Source organism: Numenius arquata, chromosome 8, assembly GCF_964106895.1.
Source record: "Numenius arquata chromosome 8, bNumArq3.hap1.1, whole genome shotgun sequence".
Lineage (NCBI taxonomy): Eukaryota > Metazoa > Chordata > Aves > Charadriiformes > Scolopacidae > Numenius > Numenius arquata.
In genome coordinates this window covers 27,616,769-27,631,173 of record NC_133583.1, presented here as the reverse complement: position 1 = coordinate 27,631,173, position 14,405 = coordinate 27,616,769, and the positions used below count along the sequence as shown (strand labels likewise).

At 39.2% G+C, this 14,405-nt stretch overlaps 1 protein-coding gene across 2 annotated transcripts in view; it reads right to left on the bottom strand.

Moving 5' to 3' along the window:
- The window catches only part of BRINP3 (BMP/retinoic acid inducible neural specific 3), a 192,342-nt gene that overhangs the window by 71,651 nt on the left and 106,286 nt on the right, over window positions 1-14,405 (bottom strand). For both annotated transcript variants that reach the window (XM_074152178.1, XM_074152179.1), the window contains one exon: window positions 7,890-8,080. In XM_074152178.1, the coding sequence (XP_074008279.1) occupies window positions 7,890-8,080 (191 nt within the window). The remainder of the gene's footprint in view (window positions 1-7,889; window positions 8,081-14,405) is intronic.

Here is a 14,405-nt window from a genome sequence, read left to right as displayed (position 1 = left end):
AGTTATTTAAAGTCTTTCCAAAACGCATATCCTGGCATCTCTATTATGTGCTATTTTGTTGCTTTGAAAGCATTTCAAGCTGTGTTACCAACTAGCTGGCGATGTTATAACTCATTACTACTCTATGCACATTGCTGTAAATATAATGAGACAGTGTAGTCTGTATCAGAGGCTGCAAAAACACATCCTTTTAGGAGCGTCATGCTGCAGCTGCTGTGATGTATTGTGTCAATTATGTTGCTGAGTATGCATTCTGAGAGTGTTTAGTAAAACATGTTATTGCATTAACTTGCTAGTCTTTTTTTCTCCCCTTTTCTCTCACTCCCTGAAACAGTGAGGGCCAGATTCTCAAAGGAATTGTGCCGTTTTACACCAACTGAAAAGCTGACCTCTATATTACCTTTTAGGGAAAGCAGCCCTGGAGTTTCAATTTAATTAAAACTCGACTGTCCAAATGAATTAAGGTTGGTTTTAATATCATCAACTTAAATTCTTGAATAAAGTATGGAAATCAATCCCTAACCCTTACACTTGGTGTATTCCTAGAGTTAATTAACGATCTACACATAGCAGTCACAAGATTACATTATACCTATGGTGAATTTGATCCAAGGACCTCCAACAGCTCCCAGACATAAATGCATAAAACCTCATATATTTCAGTTTTATAATGAGACCAAAGAAAATCCTGTGCTGTGCAGTAGAACATGGTACAGAGATATCATAGCTACCTGAGACTGGTCCAGCTTCAGAAAAAGAAGAGATATACCTGTGGAAGTGCAGGGCCGCTCCTGACCAAATAAACCCTGTTGAGAAACGTATTTATCTAGGCACAGCATTGTGGTGCAGCTTTCAGGTCATGCCCTGTGTTTCACGTTTCATTGATGTTAGCACACCGTATACTAGTATATGGCCTCTGTGCCATGCTTTATGGCATGGTTTAGCCAGGCTTAAACTCCAAAATGTCAGTATTTTGGTTCCAGCTGTCTAAAACTGCTTATCCAAATCCACAATTAAATTTATATTACTGAAAGACCCTTAGGAGCTAGGTGATGCCCAGAATGTAACAGAAGCTAGATATCTAACTGTAGGTCCCAGTTCCTCTGGTAAGATTCAATAATGACCCAAATTTAAATTTAAAAATCCATACCTAGCCATATAAATAACGAGCTCATTTTGTGAAGCTTTTAATAATGAGATAGTCAAAGTAACCTGCAAAAGTATTCAGTTCTCACAAAAATTTCATGGGAGTTTATCACATCAAGACAAAGATTTGGGAGCATAATTTCTATGTATTTGCTGAAAACCTTATTTTTTAACTCCCCCTTCGAAAATTTCAAGCTTTGGTCTTGTATAAAGGCAATTTGATTCTCCCAAAGTAGTGGAGAACTTGGAAGTTCATAGAATCATAGAATGGTTTAGGTTGGAAGGGACCTTAAAGATCATCGAGTTCCAACACCCCTGCCATGGGTAGGGACACCTACCACCAGACCAGGTTGCCCAAAGCCCCATCCAGCCTGGCCTTGAACCCCTCCAGGGATGGAGCATCCACAAATTCCCTGGGCAGCCTGTTCCAGTGTCTCATCACCCTCACAGTAAAGAATTTCTTCCTAAGATCTAATCTAAGTCTACCCTCTTTAGTTTGAAACCATTATCCCTTGTCCTATCACTACACTCCCTGATAAACGGTCCCTCCCCATCTTTCCTGTAGGTCCCCTTTAGGTACTGGAAGGTTGCTAGAAGGTCTCCCCAGAGCCTTCCCTTCTCCAGGCTGAAGAACCCCAACTCTCTCAGCCTGTCTTCATCGGAGATGTACTGCAGCCCTCTAATCATCTTTGTGACCCTCTTCTGGACTCACTTCAACAGGTCCATGTCCTTCTTATGTGGGGGGCCCCAGAGCTGGATGCAGTACTTGAGGTGGGGTCCCACCAGAGCAGAGCAGAGCAGAGGGGCAAAACCACCTCCCTCAACCTGCTGGCCACACTTCTTTTGATGCAGCACAGGATGTGGTTGGCTTTCTGGGCTGCAAGTGCACATTGCTTGGTTTTCTGACGTTTCCATTTCATAATGGACCTGAACAATACTTATCCTTGGAAACCTGTACTGTGGCATGCTTAAGTAACGTCACTATACCTACACAGTGGGGAAGCCATTCCTGGCTTTTATTTCCCCAGGTTTGTTTAATTAAATTTACATTTACGACTTAATTTCTTCAATGGAGTCAACACATCCCTGTGATTTTACAACTTAAAGCTCTTGATGGGCACAATATTTTGAGCCTTCCAAGTTTTGGTTATTTACAAGGTTTCTCAGCTCTACAGTCTCAAATACTGTCCACAAACTGAATGGGGAAAGTGAGGACACAGAGGAAGGGTTCTGGGTCTAGATTTCAAAAGCTTCAAAACTTCGGCTATTTATACAAAACTGTGAAAACTATCTACACTTATAATTTGCCTGAAGTCTGACAAAAGTTCAAGGCGTTCTAGTATTTCAGCATTTCTACTTTTGATTACAGCAATTACTTGAATTCACAGAAAAACACATTCAAGTCTGAGGTATGAAAAAAAAAATTAACCAAGGAAGCTTTTTAAGACAAAACAAAGAAACAAAAAGTGATCTGGATTTCAGTCTGAGTTTTGAGTGAGAAACTAATTTCATTACACTTAAGTCTCCTCTATAACAACTCACCATGAGTCATTCATGGGTTAATTATAGATAATCAGATATATTTACCATCACAATAGAGGCCCTGTTCTTACAAACTATTTTAATCTAAACTTTTCAGAGACAACAAAAGTGCTTAAATCTCGCATAGCAAGAAAAGTGTTTTCTGGGAAGAAAAAAGTGAATTGCACAATAAAATGTAATTGAAATTAGAGGGCGCATTTTCAAGGATGTTTATTCTTTCTCACTCAGATGGAATAAATGGGCTATAATCTGGCTGTAAATAGCTGGTGGAAAATTCAATTTATTCTTCTGTTCTTCAGTTGTTCCCTGTTCTTTTGTTACACTGTGGCTGTCCCACAGCTGTTTGGACCCTAAGATAACACCTGCACTGTATTCACCTGCCCCAGCTCCCTTGAAAGAAAACGTGTTCTGGAATGGAGGAAGATATCCTCCAAAAGACAACTACTGTAACAACCTCACTTTATTAACCGGCAGTATTATACTTGCCTAACATAACTCTGTTTATCCTTTTGCAGAATGCAGTGAGAGTATTCAATAATATTTAATTTACCGTGCGACCACCGTGTTCCTTATGTGTTCTGCACAATTGCTGGGACTTAGTGCAGAAGTTCATTAGTGACAGTGGTGGAATTACAGCTTCTAGAAAACAGGGATTGAGTTCACTTAAGCAGTAATATTCTTCTGTCACCCAACTGCATTAGACTCAGAAAGCAGAATGAAATCTAGACATACTATACACAGCCCTTTCCCATCTACCCGCCATTGGTCTCCTAATTAGTTGTTAGGAGTATGGATGCATGATCTCATGGTAGTACACCAACGTCATTCTTCTGGGCAACAACAAGAGATGTTGCCAGAATCACAGCAGATACTACAGTAACTCTTGACTTTCATGTCTTGTTTAGACCATCCATCAATCAGCAAAGGAAAGAGGTCAGTTATATGGATTAGGGTCATTGCATAGTCCTAGGTTTTTCGTCATTTCACCTTCCCCTGGGCCTCCAGCTACAGCTAGATCTTCAACAGGTGCACATTAGCAGGGCTGTACAGAAATGAGAAAGACGTTGAGTTTGAAGAGTTGAGAATATTGTTCATTAAATATACCACACAGGGAAAGAAAAATATTTGCTGACTTTATTTGTATTCTGCTTCCACAATTGCACAGGATTTTATTAAACAAGAGGACGGCATACCCGTACCTCATACCCCATATTAGGATTAACATCCTAATAGGGATGTTAATAGTGAGAGCTAACAGCCATCATTGCATCTGAAGAAAAAATTTCATAGGAAAAAGCTTCTAAAATGAGCATGCAAAGGAAGTAATGTTGGATCTGTAATATCTCAAACACAACAGGATGTATATTCATTAAATGTATATGCAAATTGGATGCAGACCTCAGGCACATGGTGAGTTTCCAGTGAGGCCCTTGAGGCAGCAAACTGTTGATTTAGCATATGAGCCTAACCACTTACACTAAAACACTTGCATTAAAATAATATTGAAAGAATGTATGTATTAAGGACTTTTAATTAAGTTAAATATTGATAAGGCTCTAGGTAGCTCCCATGGACATCTGATTCTCAGTTGGAAAACGTTCTGACATGGTGATTTTACCTTTTTTTAATGTGGAATAAACAATGTATTGTCTATGTGATTAATTCAAAGTGTCAATCAGTCAATCAGCTCATGTTATTTTTAAGGATAATTATGTCCCAGCTTACAAACTTGATTACAAAAAAATTTGATTAACAAACTAGATTCATCACATCTGTCTCTTCCACTCCTTTCCTCATGTTGCACATTGACAGATTTTGCTCTAAATGGTATTGTTTTTCACTAGATAAACAAGAATTAAATATAAAGACTTTAATGTTAATTCTCACTTCTCCCTTCTTAATGCTTTCATTTCTTTGGGACATAACTTAGGGTTTTGATAGAAAACTTAAATATAAAACCTATCAAAATACTATCTTCCTGCATCAGTCCCACAAAATAACGTATCAAGACCTGTAAGAAAAAAAATTCAACTATCACATATCTCAAGGAATTTGAATTAAGAATTTTTAATTGTTTTAATTAATGTAAGAGTTGTTAATTGCTTTGATTACATAAGGGAGAAAAGTGTTTCATTATGTGTTGCTTTCCAAAAAGAAAGTCTTAGAATTTGATCAAACAGATATTTACTGCTGGTAATTTTTTTCCCCAGAAGACTGATTGAGCTTGATCATTCTCACCTAATACTTGGTCTATTGTTGATTTGGCTCTATAACTCAAGAGACTTAGTGGATACCTCTTCACGTCCCATCTGTAAAGACCTTAGACTTTAATCTGTTAAGGAAGCACTAGAGGAAGAATCTGGAAACATTAGGAACTGAATGTAGGTAGTTTGTGAATGAGCGAGGTGCTCACTGCTATCCTAGCATATTACTGAGCTCTGCTATTGCTCTGCTAAATGCTCATCCTCTTTCCTGTACCATTCTAAGTGGTGCCTTTAAGGTAGCTTCAAGACCCTCTCTACTGCTGCATGTTTAGGTTTTTTCTTACTGTTTCACGCTCCTGTAAATGAGAAAATATCTCTTCCCATAACATTAATATTACATTTTTGATCATTAAACCTTATTGATGTGTTACCAATTTACAATGCATCCAAAAGGAAAATTTCTCCCTCCCTAAACCTCGTGGTCAGGTTTGGGTCACCTGTCCTGTCCGCTTCCCCCTGCAGGTGCGACCCCTCTGCACTTTTCCGTTTCCGACCCTCCAAGGGGGCAAATAACCAAGTTAGCAATAAGTATAAGCAAAAGCCTCTCTGCATACCATTCCTTAGCTTTAACTATAAACATAGGTTCTACCACTCTGAGAATGAACAGTTTCTGCACAGTATGCTGTTCATTTCAGAGACTTAGAAGAGGCCCAGCTACAAAGTAAAATTACTGAACAGAAAGTTGGTTCTGTTTTACCTCAAACCAGGACAAAGGCTTTGAGCAGAGCTGTGGTGAGTAAAGCCAGATACAGAAGGTCCTGTGACTTAAAAAGCTGCCCAGCAGTTTACAGTGAAAAAAAAAACCCTCTGGGTTCACTCTCCTCCCCAGAGCAGCCCAGGATGGGAAGGCATAGAGCGGGCTGGTGGCCGACTTGGTCCTCAGCGTCCCCCAGAGTGTCACTTCTCCTGAATCAGCCCTCAAGCTGATCTATTTGCTGGAACACAGAGATCTGGCTCTGCAGCTCTATGGTAAGTCTATGGTCTAACTCGGATGACAGTACATATGGTTTAATAAATAATTTGAAATACGCTTTATTATTTATAACTTGAAATATAACTTTATGTGATGGTTTTCCAGTTCAAAACCATCAGTGTTTCAGAAATCTGTACGGTGAAAGTACAAAAAAAAATGCCTTCTCTTGCTGCTTTTGTGTTCCTAGTTTTCAACAGAAACAGTTCTTTTGTTCAGTTAAGTGTTCTGGCAATAGAAATTTGTAATGCAAATGCTCCCAATCTCTCAATGACAGCAAGCTAAAAAGAGGGGCTTTCATGTATCTGCACTGTTGCATCTGATGTGAGAATCGTTTTCTAAAGACCTGCTGTAGTCAATTAACCAAATCAGATTTGCTGATGGACTAGAGCTTGCATTTGTGTCCATTTGGTGAGCAGTGAGAGGGTGGAGAGGAAACTTAGTCATTTTGTGGTGTTTGTAAAGAACTTTGAACATGCAAAAGGTTCACTACGTAAATTGTTAGCAAGAAAGGTTGAATTTTGCATTATGACACAAATTTACGTTAAAAAATCAGTGAAGAGAAAGCAGAAATTTCTTTCGGACGCTGTTTTGTCTCCACATTCCTATGTTCTGTCACTTCAGTTGCCACTGGTTTCAGCCATCAACTCTCTTAACAAAGAAGGAAAGTTTTGTGTGTGCCTTGGTGGAAGGAGCCTAGTTTTAAAGGCTGCTATACACCTACATATTAAACAATGAGATTAAATCAGATCAGAGGGAACGGGCACTACGATTGTCTCCAGCAAGACTGTGTGGTCGGATGGGCAGCCCTCGGATGAGATCAGACTCTGTGTTGGTCCTGCTGCATTTTCGGCTGTGCCTGAACATTTGCCTGAACAGCCAAATGTTATCCTGCACCTGCAGGTGACCTGCTCTGAGCTGGGATCAGCAGCCCATGACGGATGAAACAGGAGGAATATCCTCCATATACCAGCAACCTAAGTGAAAGGTCCTGCCAAGCCACAAATTGCATTTGTATATTTGTCACTGCGAAGGCCCTGGCACTCCCAAGGAGGTAAATTTATAGTTACTTGAGTAACAGCTAAGGTAGCTGGAAACTGCAGACTGGCATCAGATGATCTTTAATGAAGACCTTAGTTACCAGTGGAAAGATCCAATGAGCGGAATGGATTTTAAATCACATCTTGCATTAAAAGCTTCGTAATTAATGCATATTCAACGGCAAGTTAAAATTTTATTTGCTCTTCAATGCTGGAAACGGACTGAGAGATGTTATTTCAAATGAACAACACGAGGCTAGAGAACTGCTGAAAATAACTGTTGCTGCTCCGTGTATGTTGTTTATATATGTTGCCTGCTGAGGCGCTGATCTTAGTCAAGCATCCTCCGGGGCTATAAGTGACTTATAGCATGCAGTAGGCAGGATGCTTTGACTGACAAACTGTACTAAAAGAAGTTCCTAACAGAAAATAACATGTGCCTCTACAAAACTGCATAACCAAGAGCTCCAAATTGTTCCAAAGGTCAGTTAAAAAAAAAGAAAAGTTTCAATCACGGGCATACAATAAATCACGTTTGAGAGAAAAAAAATAAAAAAAAGAAAAAACAAAAGAAGTATGAGGGAACTTTGTGCATCCGTACACAGAGATCATCTGCCTATAAATGCAGTTGCTGAGCACATATGTAGAGGAGATTGTCTCAATGACCAAGCACTTCTATAAGGGCCATCTGTATAATTCAAATTATGTATCAGTCATCAAGAGTAATATCTTTAGTGTGTTAGACCTTCTTCTAAACCACAACCTCCATTATCAATTTAATGCTTCGATTCAGGTGAAAAAGTTAAGAACAACAAATACTGTTTTTCTAACAAATCTTTTTTTACTACTGGAAACAAATTTCTCCTGAGAAGCAGCTAGTGAATCCGGAACCACATCTGCAGGTGGGTCCTAGAGGACTGACCCTACCTTTATGGCAGTGGAGGCAATCTGGATGTGGTGGAGTCTGCGCAGTGTGCTGTCCCTGTCAATGAAGTAGGAGGCTGCAAGCTGGTGCAGGGTCTCCAGAGTCACCGCAGAGCTGTTTGTGCTGGGATCGCTTCCTTCTGACCTCTTGCTCAGCTTCCGTTTGTCCACAAAAATTGTGAGTGACTCCTCTCCTGAGCAGGGAAACAGAAACCACAGCATTCATCAGTGACATCATCTGCAAGTCTCATTTTGCCAGAAATAAGGTGGCAAGCTGAAGTTTTCCCTAGCTGTTGCTTAACGTTTAGATATCCTTCTCTGGTGGCAGATGCAGATACTTCAGCACCTAAGCACGCAGACAACAGATATTATTCTAGGTATATATTATTTGCCTTGTATGAATAACAACTATAAAACAGGACAAATTTATGCCTAGAATGCAATGACAGTGGGGATAATTCTGCTATACTAACTCCCATTTACCAACAACACAGAGATATTCTGTAGACATTAAATTTAAATTGTGTATAAAATGTGTTTATTTCCAAGGTTGCCTAGTAAACTCATTTTTTAGTATTTAATGTCAGAATAAAAGAAAATGAAACCAGAGTAATAGTTGCAACTTTAATTTTTTTGTTTCCTTTAAAAAAAAAAAAAAAAAAGAAGAATGCTAATCAGTTTCTTTAAAAAAAGGGAAACATAAATAACACTTTCTGAACTTTCCAAGTAGCAGTGCTTTTCTGAAAGCAAAGAGAAGCTCCAGCATCTTATGTTGTGGTTTCCTCACTTCCTTTCTCTTTAAAAAGACATGGAGAAATACTCTTGAATTTAGAAATTTTAATTCCTGTAGGATTATTGAAAACGTATCCAAAACAACATCTCATTTGTTTGACTGAGCAAGTTCTTAAGAACCATTCCACATCAGATCTACTGATGCTGTTAAATTCTAAGGAATTTTCCATGTTTATTGATTATTTCATGGATATGTTTTGCCTGTGTTTCAGGCTAAGCAAGAATTCATTCATTCAGTAATGTGTTTAGGCAAAACTCTTCACTTCAGGAAATGAATTAGAAAAGTGATTTATTGACTTAGTATTTTCTTCTGCGCAACTTATGTCTGAAGCAACTACAAAAACACTTTTCTCACTTTCTGAGCCTGTGTTTTATAAATTGCATTCTCCAACATTACTCTCAAGAATCAATGAATAATATCATTATACCTGTATTTTAGGTGCTGAACAACTCCACTGAATGGGGTTTCCTTGTTCCTAGAAAAGAAGCTACTGTGATACAGTCTGACTTGCCACTTGTGCTAGTTTCATCGCTCACCCATCTGCTATAGTGGCATTTTGCCCGTTCAGAGGATGGGATGCCAGCTTTGGATGGGTTTACAGGCCAAAAAACATAGCTGTAGAGGGTGAAAACATGACATCATCTTTAAAGGGAGATAATCTTGGTGGTGAGCAATGCTAAATGAAGAAAGCATGCCTCAGTGAGGGAGACCACATCTGTTGACAAATTTGACACACAGCTACCTCAGCTTGCAAAACTGATTTGTGTTTAGAGAGAGGAGTGCGTTCCATGTACCTTACAGTGTTTACCAATCTCTCACAAATTCAGAGGACAATCAGGCCTTTTGGACCTTACATAGGCAAAACTGCCAGTATCCAGGAGCCTCTTATCTAATTAGACTTGCAGGGATTGTCCAATATGTTCATTTTATCCTGGAAGGGACAGCTGCTGCCCAGGACTTCTGGCTATTCCAGCTGGAGCCTACCTCATTTTTCACCACTATATTTATATTTCTCCTCCTACAGTTTTATAATGGGTCATTTTTGGTGTGCATGCAGTCATCAAGGCAGGGATTAGTTGTCTGAACTCCAAAGAACAAGGAATTAAAGCTGCCTCTGGAAGTAATAGGATTTTCCCATCCGGTTACCTAAATCTTTCTGCTGTGATAAGCAGACATAGGTTCACGTTTTATTTAACCGCTGCCAAAACCTCCTGCAAAGCAGACTAGGGTTGCTTGGCAGGGCAGGCACGAGGATGTTGCATTAGTGCAGATTTGTGTCCCCCGACGGAAGGTCGTGCCGATTCTCTGGCCGGGTGGGCCTTTATTCCCACCACGCTACATCCAAACTCAGCCTAGGTTCCAGCACCATTGGTGTTCAACTGTACCTATGCAATAAAACTTGCCTTTTCAAAACCTGCCCTGTGACTCCAGCTAGTATGAAAGATGTCTCTGTAACGAAAAGCAATGCAATGGGCTGAGATTTGAGCCAGGGGGGCTGAGCTTTGTACAGCTGTTTGCGGAGCTATGAAGACACAGTCATATCAGAGCAGACAACATCAGAACTCAAGGGGTAAATGCGCTATCAGTTACTGGTTCAGGCCAGCAAATAAGGTGCAAAATTTCACTAGGAGATTTCTTTCTGGTTTTCCCCCTTTTCCAGAAGTCTTAGCTAATATATTTAGATTTAAGTGACTTTTGCAAGCTCAACCAGCTTTCCACTAAAAATATCTTATAATGAATTTTAAGGTAAAAGACAACAAGCTCTGAATGTTGCAGGAAATCTCTGGAAAGTATGGAAAAAAAATTTTGAGGTTGAAACAGAAACGTTTCATTAACCAGTACACCACCCCACCTTGCTCTGGTGTAAACTCTTTTGATCTGTATTATTTATTAGTGGGACTGCTTCTATTGCAATGGAATTCTGTTAAGTTTTATTATTAAAACGGAGTTTGTTTATTTTTCTCCCATCAAAAATGTTTGTTCTCCAGGGGGTGGAGAGCAGAACTGGAATAAAAAATCCCATTTAAAAAAAAAATAGCTTGAAAAAGGACGGCGTTGTGTGTTGCATTGTTTTGTTTTGATTAGAAAATGTCAGGAAAATAACCTTTGAACCCCCTCACAGCTATCACATCATCCTATTATCCTAGTCCTGCTTGCGGTGGCAGTTGCTGGTGGGTGCGCTTTGGCAGGCAGGATAACCCAGCATCCCCAGCCCTGCAGTCTCCCTCTCCGCTCCCTGACAGATACGTTTTGTTTTTCATGCTCTGCAACCAGGTTGAAATGAATTTGAATGCTTGCTTTGACTCAGATCACATCAGATTACATCTCCCAAGGTTAAGTGAAAGCATTCAGCTGGAGTGATGGGGCCTTTGGTGTAAATGTGAAGGAAGGTCTTTCTCCTGGAAAATCTCTGCATTGTGTCTGTATGGCATCTCAAACAAGCAGGTCCTAGTGCGTTATTGGTATTCTCAGGCACTATGCTAATGCTGGCTGGAATCAGGTAGGTTTCAAAATAAAAAGGGATCTTTAAGGTTCCTTCGAAACAAAACCCTCTTATCATTCTCTAATTCAGAAATTAGAATTTAATTTTGTGTGCATCTTAAGAATATCTTCAGGAGTTATTTAGATAAAAAATGCAAATCACCATCACTGCCATGGTAGAATTGGCATAATGCTGTAACAAGTGTAACTAAATATAGCCATCTATCGAAGGAGTAAATATATTTTGTTATACATAATAATACATATTCATATGATTTAAACACTTAGTGCTATTTTCTGCCTCAATTATTGAGATATTCTTTTCCTGTACCCACATCTTTGTAATGATGATAGGATCATAAGACTTGATATTTCATATTTTCATCTGTAGACTGGGTAGTGGTAGGAAAAAGCAGTGATCCAAGCAGTTCCCATCGCTTCATGTCAGAAAGTGAGAAAACAGTAATAAAGGTATACCACTCAAAGGCAGATATATGTCAGCATCATCCACAGTTACCTCTTTAGAGCTCTGTCTTCATACACATAATGGTCCTTGGCCTACAAACTCCTCAGAAGTTTCTGATTAAACAGAACACCTCAGCTGTAATAGCTGTAACACATTATAGTAAAAAAAAAAAAAAAATTCTTATTCCATTTTTATAAAAAATAGTTTAGCGCTAGTGGAAAATCTATTCATGTATGGACCACAGAATGTACCATTAGGGTTTTATGAAGTAATTTTCCCACACTCAAGCAGATGCTGATGAAAGTGCACAGGTTCAAATAGTATATAAATTAATGATAGGCCAGATGTGGTACCATTTCTGTGGTTTGAGTGAATAACAGTTCATGTTAATTCCATGCATAATATCTGGTTTAGGATTTGAAATTTGTCTTCATTCAGTAGACAGAGAGAGAAAAGAATGAATGTATTTTTGCATTTTTTTTCTTCCCCTTAGCATTCATAATATTAAAAAATTTACTAGATGCTGGAAAATTTACATACGTAGCAGGGCATTTGAAAATCTGATACTAAATTTTCAAGTTTCTTTCTCACATCAGTCATTTAGGACTGCACTTTCCGTCCTTTATTTGCCAATAGTTTGTGTCTTACCTTGAAAGAAGTGTTGTACAAAACAAAGGTTGTATCAGCAGTTTGTGCAAATCATCGAATCACAGAATCATAGAATCATAGAATAGTTTGGGTTGGAAGGGACCTTTAAAGGTCATCTAGTCCAACCCCCCCCCGCAACGACTAGGGACTTCTTCAAGTAGATCAGGTTGCTCAGAGCCCTGTCCAACCTGATCCCCAAAGCCTTCAACATTACTGAGGGAGATTTTCTGACACAGAGAGGTGAATGTATTAATGGTGTGGTAATTATGAGCAATTATGACAGACAATAACAGCAAAAATAAATCAAACATTTGATATTACCATTTAGCCAATTTCCTGAAAAGGTTCGAGTTTTGTAAGAAGCCTTGGCAAGCTCCTGCAAATCTGTTTATTCAGAACAGCTACCATGTTTCCAGATGCAAGGAGGACTCATTTGCAAAGTCCAATATCTTCATCTTGCAAAGCACCTAAATCAGACTCACGTCACCCAAATGCCTAGAACAAGGGTCTATCTCTTCATTGCAGTATGTTAGTTATCTGTAATTTCCTCAGCACCAAATCTATTGGTTTGCTGAGCAGCCTTTACATCTAAGTGTAGGAACAGCATTAAAATGAATGCCTTTTGAAGTGGAACCCACTGATATTTTCATCCTGCTACACTTATTCCAGAGTAGTGCCCTAGGATTCACAATAACTTCCAGTTCTCAGGCACACTACTGCACACTACTTTTTGTGAACCATTAAAGTGATGCTCTTGTATATTCAACAAGCTGTACCTTCATTGCATCATGCTGTATGCAAGCAAAAGAGAGAAGTATAAATGTAGAACAAAAGGAGAAAAAATAATACTGTGTATTGTCTCTCATTCAAAGGAGAATCTACTTTTTGGAATTGCTAGTTGAAAGCTGATAAAGAATTTAGAGATACATTTCATGGAATCAGAAAGTAAATTAGACTGGAAGGGACATCTGGCAGTCATCCAGTCCAATCCCCTGCTCAAAGCAACTCTAATTAATTGTGATGCTCAGGGACGTGTCCAGTAGAGTCTTCCTTCTCTCATCTTTAAGGCTGGAGTTCCCTTGTGTGAGCCCTTTCTTGCCTTTCCCCTAAAGCTGTTCCAGTAGTGTTGGCTGGGCTGTGTAAACGTGCAATTTCACTAAAGCAAACAGGGTATGTGTTGTTCTAGAGGAGCAGAGGAAACCTCCTCACTTCCTAGGGGCAGCCCAGCCCAACACAACATCCCCGCTTGTGCACAAGATTTTAAAAAAATGAGCAGCCACAGCTCTCCTTTCTCTGCAGATTTGACACTGCAGACAGTCAAAGCAGAAGCAGAAGTTACTCCTGTGCACAGGCATAGAAACTCACCCGTGAACCCACTGCTCAATCCAGTGCTTGCTCTGCAACACTGGATTACACACAGTCCTATCACACAGCATGAAGCTGCCCAGTATAGGCATTTGGCTTATGTCACAAGAAGGTAAAACTTCCACAAGAAATAGAAGCAGTAAGGAATGTCATTTTCCACATTATCTTGTGGCAGTAAGAAAAATAGAACTTCCCTAAATTGTCGTTTCAAAATGCCCTTGAGGAGCGTATTTCTGTGTTTGTGAATAAAGACTTGGGAACGTATCAAAAACAACCATGTACAAGGGTTCCCTTTATGGTCAAAAAGGGATATTCATGAAAGCCAAATGATCACAAAGGCACACAAATCTTACCACAGGATCACTCGTTTGCCAAGCCTTCCTTTATGTCCATTAATACAGATAACTGGGTATTCATTAAATAAAAGCACTAACCACACTCAGTTTGGCCTTCTGCTTTTAGGGAGCTACATATGTGACAAAGCTTTCAGAATAAAACAATTTGTAATTAAAGGGAAGGTACGAGTATATTACTGAAAGAAAAAAATCTAAACACGTTAATAAAGTGTGGACAAGCGTCTCTGGGAATCCCCATTCAATCTAGCCCAAAAATGAAAACTAAGGCATACAGGAAAGTATAGGGTTATTAGCTACCTCATGAAAGCATTCTTAGAAATTACTAATTCCCTGTAATTATTGTAATTGAACTAATTTTTCAGAGTACTTAACACCCATACGATGATAAAGGAAGGCAGCAGGTGTGCCTG